Genomic DNA, 14,242 nt, shown 5'->3' on the forward strand with positions numbered 1-14,242 from the left:
TCTGGTCTTGATGTCCCTTATGTTTGTCGATGCTCCTTTTCTTTTTTTTTAAATGTTTTTAACTTTTCTTTTATTGTTATATTTAAACCATATAAATAGTATTTAAGACAATGTCCGTTAATAAATAAATAATTTTTAGTCTACTTATCTAAAAAAATAATATATCACCTGTATTACCTCTCTAAAAAAATACTGTTTGTATATTTATATCATACTTTATCTAATAATGTTAATATAACTTTACTTTAAATGTTTCAACTATGTTCATATTTAATGTATTTTTTTGATAAGTTAAATAATTATTTTTTGTTAAAACGACTAAGTACTTAGCTTCGATTAATAATGTTTTTTTGCGTTTTAATGACACATATTAAAACATTTAAATAAAATTATTTTATATTCTGATTTCGGCTTTTATTACCTTTGAAATGATATAATAAACATGGTGCACATAAGTATTGTTTGGGAGTTATTAATTTAATATAGCTTGATGAGCCGTTTCTCACACTGTGCGACGTTAGCCCGCAGGTTTAAAGAAGAAGCAACTTGGGTTACGGTTCTCCTGAGGCATGCGCAGCACGTGTCCAAGCCAGGTCCACTGCTGCATCCTCAAGACGCTCGTTATAGGAGGCTGCTGCGTCCGTTCTCGGACTTCAATGTTAGTTATAAAATCGAACCGCTTTATACTTAATATTCTCCTCAAGCACTTACTCTCAAAACTCAGAAGTTTGGTGATCTGAGCTTTGGTAAGGTGCCAAGATTCACACCCATTTACATAGGAGTACTGGCATTATACAAGAGTTGAATAATCGTGTATTTACTTGTTACAGTTGTTATTGTTATGCAATTTTATCATTTTTATTATGTATATATATTAATGGCGCCAACGCTTCCATAAAAAATTGGCAACTAAACAATTAGTATCTAATTTTATGTTACATAATAAAATCAGCCATAACTTAACTAATCTTTTTAGTAATTACAAAAAATATTTTTAATTAGTTTGTTGGTACTCGTAGCAATCTGAGGTAGATTTTGATGTTCATTCATTAATAACTTCTAAAAAATTGCGACAAGGCCACACACAACCTTTCGCCTGCGCTGTTTTTTGGGTACTGAAGTAAAATTGACTTCTAAAAAATTGCGACAAGACCACACACAACCTTTCGCCTGCGCTGTTTTTTGGGTACTGAAGTAAAATTGACTGCGCTCTGTCTAATTCGGAAATAAGTAACTACGTTCGTACGCCTGTTGGTTCCTATGAGGCGGTTTCGTACTGGATTCACAAGTCCGCGCATGCGCAAATTGAGTATTAGCTCTGAGAAAGAAGTTTAAACAAACGAATACATGTTTATTTTCCGTATATTATGACTATTTTATAGCAAATTTAGTTCTTAAATCAGTTGACACGATAGTATTACAATATTCAACAATGAAATATATCATATTTTTGCTGAAATCATGGAAATATATTGCTTTATAGTTCATTTCAATCCACTTTATTTTAATTACCGTATTAAAAGTACGCACATATTTTACCTTTATTTAGTATCAAGTTACAGCTTCCCTAATTGAAAACCTCACGGGACGCCCCTGATAAAAATACTTTTTTTTCTTTTTTACATAAATATATATTTATATAAATATTAGTATCAAAAAATAAAACAAGTGAATATCCATATATTTTTTTTTTTTTTTTATTAAAATTTTTCATTGATAAACCCTTACGGGTTACATACATTTAACAAAATATTTTTACTTTTTAATAATTCACATTCTACTGTTAATAATAATATTTTTAACATCTTTTGTAAAGGTTGTCTGAGTCTTTTGTTTAGTTTTGTCTGGTAGTTTATTGTATAATTTCAGTCCATGGTTTATTAGTCTCGATTGTCCTTTTCTCGTTTTAAAAGGTTGTATATGATATTTTTCTGATATTCTCGTTTTGTTTTCATGTTTACTAAGTTTTTTTTTCAAGTTTAAATTCTTTGTCTACAATTACATCAGCGGCTAATTTATGAATAAATTTTAAGGCTTCTAGTTTAAAGATTTCCGTTACATTTAATCGTGTAGTTTGTTTAAAAAGTTCTTTAGTTGCTGTTAGATAGGGTAAGTCATATACTAACTTCAATATTTTATTTTGCTGTCTTTTTAGTCTGTTTATATCATTTTGATTTCCTGTTCCCCATAGTAGTTGCATATAACATATTTTAGTTTTTACATAGGCTTCATACATTAAAAAAATCCTTTATTGGAACAAAGTTTTTGATTTTCAAAAATGACTCAATAATGTCGCCACTTTGCTAATTAAATTGTTGATATAAATTGTCCATGCCAATTGTCTGTCTAATATTAGTCCTAAGTATTAAATATATATAGGTACATATGTCAACTTTTTTTTATTATTTATGTTTGATGTATATGTTAAAGGCAATAAGGAAGTTCAGTGGTTATTTGTTTTTTTTTTATTTGTTAATGGAATAATTTTTTTGCCAAAATTTTTTTTTAAATTTTTATATATAGTATTATTAGCGTTACGGTTTTTCGAAGTTTTGCATTTCGGAAATAACTCCGCGTGTGACGTCAGAGGTACTTTTCCGCTTATTCTCATGCTAGTAAAAACATGTATTTCATCCAATTTCCCGTAGGGCTGAAGTTCCTCATTTACGCCGTTTATGTAAAAATAAATAAAAATTGACAACGATATTTCTTGTCTTTGTTATAAATTCATGCCCCCAATCAAAGGGATGACGATGTCGATCTCCAAATCTGTCTAGCAGAATAGCTTTTGCACATATCGGGCATATTTCAGGCTTTTATTTATAAATGTCTACAGATGGAGTTCTTCATCTTTTTATCCTCTTTTCCTCTTTACAAAAAATAAAAATATTTTGAACTCTCGTTTAAAGATTATCAATTTCTGCCAAGACGGTGAAAAATTACGCATACTGTAATAAGGTTTCAGTTCAATGAAGATTAAACTAATTCAACCCCTAAGACACTGTGAAGCCCTTGATGTTTCTTACACTTGTAATTTTTTTAACAATATCTTTTCAGTTAGAATTTACTGATAACTTTTACTATTCAACTACAAATAATAAAGAAGACTCTTTTAACCTACTCTCCAAAATTAATCTTAATGTCCCCTTTCGCGTGACAAGAAATAAGTATTTGTTCCATCTGCCAGTCTGTAGCACTAACTATGCACGACACTCTTTCCTCTATCGTTCTTGCTCAAACTATAATGTGTTTTTATCATCTATTAATATATTTAACATGCCCCTTAATTTATTTAAAAATAAATTAAGACTTATTATTTCTGGCTGCGATACGATCCCACTTACTATTTAATGATGCACACGACTGAACACATACTCCCACACTAATACACATAAACACACATCTACACTTACTCTCATACAAATACATATAAACACATCCTTTTGTTGTAACACGATTTAATGATATGATAATTAAAAACAATAAAATTTGTTTTTTTTGTTATAAAAACAGTCACGACCTATAAAAAATAAACATGGATTGAATTGTTAGAACTGCATCCACAGCTCAACTTAAAATCTCAAATTGCGCGTGCGCGGACTTGTGGATTCAGTACTGGGCGACCGCCTCAAAGGAACCAATTGACTTATGCAGTTCCTTATTTCAGAATTAGACGAGGCGCACTGAATTTTTCTTTAGTTTAAGCATAACTGCGTAGGCGAAAGGTTGTGCGTGGGCTTGTTGCAATTTTTAGAGGTTAGTTAATGTGTAAGAATTAGATTGTTGAGGGTTCTTGGAGCTCCTACCCCAGTTGGAGATTGACAGAAGACACGAGGTTGCTGTTTAGTGCGTATTTATTACATGGCAAATAAATAGTCAATTGAATTATGTCGCGCGAGTGTTACGGCGATGAAGAGTTAAACTGGTTGCACTTGAACATGCTGGAACTGAATGACTGCGTTGACCTGACTAATTGGGCTGGCTATTTGGGCTGACTAGGCTTTACCACGCCCTGTGGTCTCTTTATATGCCACGTTCCTTTGTTCTTCATTTCTCCATGGGGTAAATGTACTACTGAACGTTACTCATAAGAGCTAGATAGCTAGATGGACGTTGTCTACGTAATATTGTTAGTCTTCCATAATTTGCTGTATTATGTTCAATATAAAATGATGACTTGCTTCATTGATCGTCGATCTATATTTCAGAAGCAATCATTGTGCGTTTGTGTGTCATCAACCAATGGACTATGAAAATGAATTAACATCGAACCCATCTCATATCGCTACGATTAACAACAAACTAATTAAAAAATATTTGTTTATAAATATGTTTGAATTTAAAATAGCGAACACTTGGCGAGGAGCTGGTGGACGGGCAACGCGAAATTCCAAGATAAAATGTGAATGTTCTTCCGATGCCCGACGTTTAATAACTTGTCCGAGCTGACGTTGCATCGGGTTAAGCGTTGCGGGCCAAAGCGGTGTTAGGCTCTGCCAACCTCACGAATGTTGGTGATGCCCTCCACACAGTTACTAAAAAGATTCGTAAACTTTCAGTTGATTTTATCACCTATACTCGTATAAAAAAAGGTGCTGATTGTTTAGAAGTCAAATTAGGCAAACGTTGGTTCCATCCAATTTATTTTCAAATATCTTCCGCCAAAATTGTGTAATAATGTTGAGTATTCCTACACCTAAGGTCACCTGTAAAAGATAATGATAAAAAGCTTATCATTATGTACACCAAAATGTAGATTAGTGTAATATCTAAAACATCAAAATATTTTAACTGAAGCACAAATCGTCGGTGTAACGCAAGAAGGCATTAAGTAATAAATTATTGTTTTTTCGCAAATCGCTTCCAAAGTTTACATACCTTAAATCTGAAATAACAGGGAAATATCACATTTTTGAAGTAATAAAGGTCTATGAAATACTGTCCAATATATTTTTTTTGTTAACTACTTATTAGGAGCAACCCAACATTGCACAATTCATCAAAATAAGAAGATTATAATGGTTGGGCCATGTGCACAGAATGAATAAAAACCGTACCCCAAAAACTATTATTTTTACCACTCCGGAAGGCAGACGAAGCAGAGGCATACCAAAATTAAGATGGCTGGATAATGTGGAAAGTGACATTAGAGCAATTGGCCTGACGAACTGGAGAAGAGCCGCAGGGTACAGGGACGAATGGAGACAATTTCTGGAGGAGGCCAGGGCCCACAACGGGCTGTAGCGCCACTGGCGATGACTTTTATTAGTAGCATAAAAAATATTTTTAAATTTGTAATTTTGAATTTCCGCAAAAACGGTCACTCCATTGGCCACGCCCCTAATACGTCACGATTCATGTTTATTTGTTCCTGACCATTCAACTTTGTTTAAAACATTGTCACGAATCTTGACGTCACAACTATCAAGGCCAAACATGTCGTGTTTTTCTAGTGACATATTTTTTTTTTAATTTCTTAAAATTATATATGGTAAACATTTCTCCGTCATATCCATATTGGTTTTGAAAATACAATTTATTATTCTAAATCCATTTCATAATTTTTTTATCGGCATTCGTAGTACATGATATTTCCCTATCATGTAAAATAGAAAGATATTAGCTCTTATTTGGATTAATTAATATGTGAAAAAGCATTATTTCCAGATAAAAGTTTTTTTTTAACTTTTTATTTATGATAAGAAATCCAAAAAAAAATTTTTGATGACTTCTGGCAAAATTCATTAGTTGTCGAAACACAATAATTTTTTCATGAAATGATAAAAGTTTCAGCAATAAAACGGACATTTCTATTCAGCAAAAATAAAATCTCAAAAGTTTTAGTTTAAAAGTTAAAAAATATAATAAATATTATTAAATTTAGAAATAAAAGACGAGTGGTGACCGATTTAATGACTCGGCCTCCGTGGTGTAGTGGTCAAGACGCTTGACTCACGCTCGAAAGGTTCCGGATTCGATTCCCGGTGAGAACACAAAAATTAAAATGTGATTTTTCTCAAGCCTGGGTGTTCTGTGATGTAATTCACCACTGTAATTGGGCCTCCTGGCCTGTTGTGGTGCAAAATAAAAATTTAAAAGAAATTTAAAAAATACTTTTTCATCCGCAAAATAGCCGTTCCGTGGCAAAAAACGTATTGATGACTTCATGCTCTCATAGTTTGCATAAAAAATAACCCATAATGACTTCTAAAACTCCGTTTTATCCGAAATGTTACTTAATGACTTCTTGCGCTACCTTGACGATATGCATGTTCACAATATGTAGGTGCGAGTTATCTGATATGATGATTGTGGGTACAAAAATAGTCATTTTTACAGGTACTTTCACTTCGATTAGATATTGAACTTAAAATCGGAGTTCGAAAAGAAGACGATATTTACAATATCTGATATATGTCAAAATATGATTATTATTTTGTTTCAATATTACTTAAGGGAAATAGACGAGAAAAACCTTTTAATCAGCTAGCTAATAAATATTTGTATGCAATATTAACTGAACAATGAAAAGTACAAATAATAAAACAGAAGTCAATCTCTTATTAAGTTTACTGTTGCAGTATCAAAAGACGACGAAGAATTAATTAGCATCATTGACCAATGCCTCCTAAACTTAATTTAAATCAGTAGATCTAGCTTCAGGGTGCTTTGAAATATTCAAAGAGGAATGCCAGTTTTGCAGTCTTTTTATTACCCAGCCAATCTCTAAGTTTAGTCTGAACCAAACTGTTTAGACCTTTTATGAGCAGAAATCTAAAGATATTATATTTTTCTATTTAGCCTACTAGTATTCTGATTATGTCTTATCGCATAAGCTCATAGATAATTTTTTTGTATGACGAAATTAATAACATTTTCTTGTACTTCAAAGATGTACTTTTGCCTTATCATTATTTTTAGACTATGCGTCATGAATAAGAAACAATGTGTATTGTGTTTGTAACATTATAAGAGTAGGTAAAACAGGGCGCTTTAAGAAAAAATTATTTGGGTATGAATTTATTTCTTTGAACAATGCAATTTGTATGTACAGCTCTTAAATTTTTAGATTTGCTGCGAAATATTTCTTATAAAGGAAATAGAACTTTGTCATGTTTGGAATTACGCAGTTTTGTTTTAGACAAATTTATTATTTACTATGGCGTCTTCGCGCCGGCCATTTGTTTATAATAAAAACTAATTGTTCTCCTTTATAAGACGGGAACGCGGACAGATTGGCGCAGAATGTAGTCGTGAAACATTTTATTTTGATCCGTGGAGTGTGTACTAACGCCGTTCCACCGCGGGGGTAGGCGGAGAGGGTAGAATGCCGTATTACTCTGTCTTTGTACACGGACCTCGTTTCTTCTATTTTTATACGCCTTTTCTTCGCAAGTTGACATCTATTATCTATTATCTTTGGCTGGTTTAAGTGTAACACCCTGTGTAACATTCACCATTTTTGCCTATGCTTGATATCCATATTGGGGCCGAAATCCAGTCTTTTGTCTACAATAATTTGAACATACTCAAAACATTGTAACTAAACCTCAGAGTAATAACGCACCACTCCTGTGGAGACGGCATTTTGCTATATTGCATAGAACAAAAGCGTTGCAAATTTAAGGTTTGGTTTTTGGTTTAACAACAAACATGTAACAGACAGTTTGTTGCTGTGCTTGTGATTTTCGACCTGAGTCCTTCAGCTCATTGTTGAATAAATTTTAAGAATTGTAGTTAAAAGAGTTCAGTTATTTGCAATTGTTTAGTTTGTTTAAAGAGTTCTTTGGTTGCTGTTAGATAAGGAAGGTACAATAACTTTATTATTTTATTTTTCTGTCTTTTAGTGATATTTTAGAGTCTCTGGACTGGCACCTGAAGCATAAAACGAATATCTTACCTTCATTTAACAAAAATTATCAAGACACGGTGCGATTGGTGTACAAATGCAGTGCCCTATGCACCATTCGGTGCGGAAAGGGTTTGATGATGATGATGAATCTTGTGCATATAGATAATTTTGAGAAAAAAATATAATTTTTAGGTGTCTTTTAAATATTTATCCATAGATAAATGGTTAAAGTAAGTTCCTACTCAAAATACTTTTTAAAAATTATCCTTATTTAAAAAAGTATTTTCCTGGCAAAACAGAAAATTCAAAATGAAGTTAAGAATGACCCTGCCATCAAATTAAAAAAATTATTTTGTATGTTAAATTTTAAGTGGTAAGGCTTTTATTATTTATTTATTAGGGCACAATAATTACGCCATCATCCTTGTTTTTTAGTATTATTTTTAATTTATGAACTTAATAACCTAATTTTCAAAATAGTTTTCCTATAAGATCTCATATACCTAATTTGATTTTTTACCTTATTGATTAGTTTTTATATTATATTTATTAGAGTTTTTAATGTTCTTATTTTTTTTTATTATTTATCAGTGTTTATCTGGGTATTTGCAGATGTATTTTTGGGAACTTTGAATATTTAGGGATAATTCATATAAAATTAGGAAAATTGTCAAGTCAGAAAATATTCTTTAATTACAATCAAAATGGCAATTATTAAATGGAAGCCGATAGTTAGAGGTAAAAAGGCGTCGTGGAGAATATTGCAGCTTGCCCACCATAAAAATTATACTCCTAAAGTAACAGAAACATATGAATTCAAAAACATAATCCTTCCTTCGACTTTAAATGGGCGGAAACCGGAGAGAGTTCTGAACGCAGCCTATCCGTACGAGAGGTATGTATTTGATAAACAGTATTATTGTTCTCTTACATTTTTTATTCCCAGCCCAAAAGATACAATGCATGTCCAAAGTTATTTATTTATTTGACAGACTTATGCAGTCCATTTTAACAATGGTAATGTTAGATATAATGTTCAGCTGTCTGACTGCTCTTCCAATCGGCATAACTAGAGGCAAGTTGGTTCTGGAAGCCGGGAAGTAAAACAGTCTGTGCTCATTGCTGTCGGAGATAACCATCAGGAATATAAAAATTGATACTTTGATATTTGATAATTGATAGTTCATGATAAAACCTCACGTCTTCAATAGGAAAAATTCCAGGAATCTCCTAGAGAGACCAGTTCTTAGTAGAACCGAAGGGAGAAGGCACATGCCTAAAACCATTTCCAAAAGACAAACTAGGTAGATTGGACTCATAATTTGTCATGAGGGTCTCTTACATGAGGGAGGCGATGCCTGAAGGGTGGAACTACAGGGGATGCACTCGCCGGAATTTATGCCAAGATATGAGATCCAGGTCATATATAGACCTATAGAAGGCAGCACAGGACATACTTGAATGGTAGAGGAGATGCAGAGCTTTACTGCAAACCAATTCAAATAGAAAATATACAGGGTGTTTATTAAACCCTATCACATCCGAAACCACGATGATCAGTATGAGCAAAGAGCAAATCATCTTCAGAAGATTGGGTTGGAATAGTTATAATTTGATTGATTAATGTATTTTGTTATTGTATAATTTCTTTAAAATATGTATGTATTTCAAGTAATTAATAATGTGTATAGTACGAGTATATTGTTATTTCATACTCGATTTTTTTTATTTTTAATCTTTTTATTTCTAAGCACTCTTTATACCACATATATGTAAATGGCAGAAATGCCGTATATAAATAAATAAATAAATAAATGAGCGAGAAGATATATTTGCACATTAAAATAAATTTTTAGAATGAATAAAATTTAAACAAATAAAATATCAAAAAAAGCAAATGGTTGCTTACTTCTGCAGGGGTGAAATGAGGAGGGAGGGGGGAGTCTGTTACTGCGCCGCGCTCCCCTCACTTCTCCCCTGTAGAAGGAAGCAACCATTTGTTTTTTTTTAATATTTGATTTTTTTAAATTTTCTTTGTTTTAAATTTAATATTATTATGTCTTCTTGCCCATACTGATCATCGTGGTTTTGGATGAGACAGGGTTTAAAGAACACCCTGTATAGGGCCGTAACCAGGCTTTGTTATCAGGGCTCTATTTTTAGTGTGTTTTACCCGTCTATAACAATTATTTTCAGAATCCTATTGGATACGAAGGATAAGTTTGCGGCAGTGCTGACGGAGCGCTCCAAGAGATATATAGAGCAGGTCCTCTCCAACACGACTAACACCATATACGCCAAGCTTGTGAAGAGGCCCATATGTGCCGGGCCTCACAGAGCAGAGCCGCCGCCCCCAGACTGGACTGCACTCACTTGGAGGCGCCACAAAGAGCGGATAGCGAGCCTGGCCAGACCCAAGAAGGACTTTACTTCCCAGAAGTCCTTTTTGGTATTTCGACTATTCATTTTTCAACTGACTTATTTTCATATCTTTCTCTGTAATATTACATAAAAGGTTCATTCAATCTTTAGTTTTATTTAATTACATTACAAAAAATGTATTTCAAGCCATTCATGACACGGGAAACAATGGAATTTAAATGTAAAAAATTGTTAAAATAAAAATCCCAGTAGAGTAAAAGAAAGCAATCCTTTCTAAACATTCTTTAAAGTAAACAGAAAATTTCACATACATTATGATAAATTGTGCATACAACTTTGTACTTAAGTCCTTGAAATGTAACATGATTAGAATGACAGTTGTCAGAAAAAGTGACAACATAACTTTGTAGTAACGTCAAAGGAGTTATTTATATTGACACACGAAAAATCATTTGTATCTGGTGTGTTAATTTATTTTTTTAATACAATGCTTAAAACATAAATCAACATTAATATATAAAATCAGCTTTAAAACTAAAAGAAAACTAAAATAAACCTATTTATTAATGACGTTTTTACAAGGTTACATAATTTTGCAAAAACGCTAGAGATGGGACAAATTGATCAATGCAAATTGATCGAATAAAAAAATAATTCATTTGATGTTAATGAAAAAAGTATAAATGTCTCATTTTTTGGTGAATAATTGTGTAAAACACACTATAATAGGCTTGTTTTTATATCAATTTTCGGAAACAGAGTTTTATGATTGCATGAAATAACTGATAAAATCGATTTGATCAGTGATCAGTAATTTCCCATCACTAATGAAATTAGTTTCATTCTAATCAAGCTATATTTTAAGGACTATAATGTAATAATTTTATGAATTTATAATAAGATAAATAAATCAAATCAAATTATTTTATTACTTATTTATATGTATTAAACAGAAAAAGAAGCATCGCGATTTGGAATATTTAATGCCCAGAATAATATCACTGTCTGTTCCTCCCGTATGGAGAGTCTATAGAAGGCTGTCACAGGATCCTCAATTTAAGGACCCCACAAAACTGGTAATACTTTCAAACTGATTACCATCTCTTTAATTCTAGAACTGTAAACACAACTTTACTGGCTCAGTATAAGGAATAGAAGAAACATTCACATTCTATCACGTCTTGATAATCCCACTTCTATTTTGTTACATCTGATTAAAATATACTTATGATCTGTCATGACATTCACCATTCCGCGTATAGGTAGCCGACTCGGCCAAAAACCACCCAATGGCAGGACATAAGCACTGGCAATGCCTAGACTTCCATATTCTGTCCTTTAAAAAAATGTTACAAAGCATTATTTAAAATAAAACAAATATTTTAATCGACCACAACAATCTTTCGCAGTTCTGTATCTTAAAAAAAACATATTTTTAATCTGTTTAAAGTAGACAGATTTATTTATCTATTCAGTAATTTCTAATTCATTGAATGTTTAGTCTAAAGAGGCCTTCGTTCGTTGAATTTTTTGGTTTTAGAGAGTTATTTTGTGTTAAACTTTATTTTAGAAAAATCGCAAGGCACTCGAATATGTCCCGACAGAACGGATGGTAGAACTAGCCAAGCCTAAGAAGACCGAAGACAACAGTATAGAAGGAACCGTGAGGACTATCGTGTGGGAACGGTTTCTCCGGAAAACTCAAAGCATCTACCACAGATTGTGTCGTACAGGAAAAATTGAACCATGAAAAATCATCTCTAACATTTTTAATGATTTAAATCCTTTTAATACCAGTCTTTTCCGCATAGAATGTGGAAAATATTCCAGGCAATGTTAAAAAAAACAGTGTTTTATATTATATTTATCTCAGTATTCACAAATTGAGTTAGATAAGTTTAAAAAATATACTTAAAATTGAAAAATCAGCCCTGCATCATTCCCGCTGATTCTTATGTAAAATGATCTCCTGAATCTGAATATGACACCCGTTCTCCCCCCATCACCCACCGTTTTCGGTGGAGGCTCCCTCCTTTTTAAGCCTTTTTGCCCCCCCAAATCAAATTCATGACCATAAAATTATTATCGAAAAGCAATAAAAATAGGGGGGGCTCTACACTACATGAATTTAGTTAAAGTAGACAAATAATGAAAATACAAAAGTTTCCTAAATCATAGTGAAAAGTTACATCCCAAGTAGGCAGGTACCCGCTTTCTTTTCAACCCGTTTGGCCAAAGCCCGGAACAATCCAACCCTTTTTAGGAAGCATAATAGACAACATGTGAATAGTCAATAAGTCACCTACAGATTTTATAAGTTAATGATTATTTAAGTTGAAATTAATCTATTACATAAAAACAACATAAAAATCCAAAATAAAAACTTGCATGAATGAGGCCAATGATCATCGGCCCATGAGACTAACCAATCAATAAAATTTCCTTAATTATAAAAGGTAATAAAACTATTTAGTTGATATACAAAAAAGAACATTTTATTCAATACATTTCATGAGCTAACTACACCACAAGTTAATACTAACTACATCACAAATTCAAAAAATTGTATTGTCAATGTTATTTAATAAAATAAACCATATAACTAATGTTTTCATTTAATTTTTGAGAAATCAATGAAGATCACGTGTCTTTTGTGACTAAAAAAACAATAAAAAGACATAAGTTGTCAGAATAAAACATAAATATACAGTCATGTCACAAGGAAATACATGTAAATTACCTATGGTAAAATAATATAATGTATGGATATTATTTATCGACTGTAAAAAGGCTAATTTACTGAAGTACCATTAAGTGAATTTTACACAAAAGTCAATTAAAGATTTTTAAAAATTAAATGAGCATAATCTTTTTCTTTTTTCATCAGTTCAAAGACAATTGATTATCTCGCGTTTTAGCAACGTCACTGGCCACCAAGATCGTGTGATTTAACGCCATTAGAATGTTTATTGTAGGACTCCATTAAACCACTGGTCAATGCGAATATGCCACAGACAATTCAATCCTTAAAAGTCAACATAATGCTAGTAGTCATTTTGAGCCCGATTTATGCGGTCGAGTCATCGAAAATTGTACCTCTCGTAGACGCGCCGTCCAATAAAGCTAACCATTTGCCCAATATCATATTTCACTCATAATGAAGACGAATACGCTTGGAAAAATGTGCGCTGGTGTTGTAGCCAATTCAATGTAATTATGGCTGTCGATCTCTACTAAATAAAAGATCTTTATAATAGTGGACTGTATAAAATATTTATTTTCTTCAAAGACTTATAGAAAAATTTAAATAGAGAGAGATTATAGCCCTTGTGCTATCTTTATATACTATGCAATGCGTACCCACGAAAGTAACAATACTCTGGTGTGGCACTCACAAAAATCAATATGAAATTAAATTAAGAAGCCGAAACGTCAGAACAAATCCAGCACCCACGGAATCACCCAAAAAAGAAACATATGTGTCTGATTCTTTGTGACCACTGAACCTATGGTAGTTCTGGCTCTGGGTATATGGTGCAGATCAAACTTCGGCATTAGCCTGACAATATTATTAGGTGTGATATACATTGGGGTTTAAACTGTCAGTAGGGTCGCAGTGAGTCACATCTTGCTGGGGGTGTGATTCTATAAAATGCTGCGAACGCCCAGTTGCATTCCACCGGCAACACTACTGACTAGTCCTACTCGTTAGCGTCCACGTCGCGGATCCCGGGAAATGGGATCACACTCGTAACGGTGTGATCACAGCAGATAACGAGAGGATGAAAGGCGTTTCTGGCGCCTCCAAACCAGAATTATCCAGCTAAGGGAAGGTAACCCCGACAGAAAAATCCACCAGAAAAGGCAACGGAAAACCACTCTGGTCATCTTTTCCTAGGAATCACTATGGCGAGTATATCCAATAAGCAGTTGTCCTGGCTGCGGAATACAAGAGTAGCGCAGGACCGACCTGACAAGGCACCGCAAGAAGAAGAAGATTTTCTAAAT

At 32.8% G+C, this 14,242-nt stretch overlaps 1 protein-coding gene across 3 annotated transcripts; it reads left to right on the forward strand.

The window, feature by feature from the left end:
- The first annotated feature begins 6,986 nt into the window (after window positions 1-6,986).
- LOC148274882 (uncharacterized) lies at window positions 6,987-12,836 on the forward strand. 3 transcript variants are annotated; one of them, XM_088236487.1, is made up of 5 exons: window positions 6,987-7,012; window positions 8,465-8,747; window positions 10,049-10,301; window positions 11,188-11,310; window positions 11,805-12,836. In XM_088236487.1, the coding sequence occupies exons 2-5, from the start codon at window positions 8,557-8,559 to the stop codon at window positions 11,982-11,984; spliced, it is 747 nt and encodes a 248-aa protein (XP_088092613.1). In that variant the 5' UTR covers window positions 6,987-7,012; window positions 8,465-8,556; the 3' UTR covers window positions 11,985-12,836. The 3 variants fall into 3 exon arrangements, with proteins under 3 accessions (XP_088092613.1, XP_088092612.1, XP_088092611.1); XM_088236486.1 differs by lacking the exon at window positions 6,987-7,012 and adding an exon at window positions 7,848-8,082; XM_088236485.1 differs by lacking the exon at window positions 6,987-7,012 and adding an exon at window positions 8,109-8,225.
- Window positions 12,837-14,242: the final 1,406 nt, after the last annotated feature.

The sequence above is a fragment of the Micrasema longulum genome, unplaced genomic scaffold, assembly GCF_059751315.1.
Source record: "Micrasema longulum isolate JH-2025_06_02 unplaced genomic scaffold, ASM5975131v1 h1tg001562l, whole genome shotgun sequence".
Classification (NCBI taxonomy): Eukaryota; Metazoa; Arthropoda; class Insecta; order Trichoptera; family Brachycentridae; genus Micrasema; species Micrasema longulum.

What these genes read in the sequence shown, in the direction of transcription:
- LOC148274882 (XM_088236487.1), top strand. Translation starts at nt 8,557, where the DNA reads ATGGCAATTATTAAATGGAAGCCGATAGTTAGAGGTAAAAAGGCGTCG. An exon ending in GCAGCCTATCCGTACGAGAG is followed by an intron (nt 8,748 to 10,048) that starts GTATGTATTTGA and finishes AATTATTTTCAG; the next exon opens with AATCCTATTGGATACGAAGG. An exon ending in TTAAGGACCCCACAAAACTG is followed by an intron (nt 11,311 to 11,804) that starts GTAATACTTTCA and finishes ACTTTATTTTAG; the next exon opens with AAAAATCGCAAGGCACTCGA.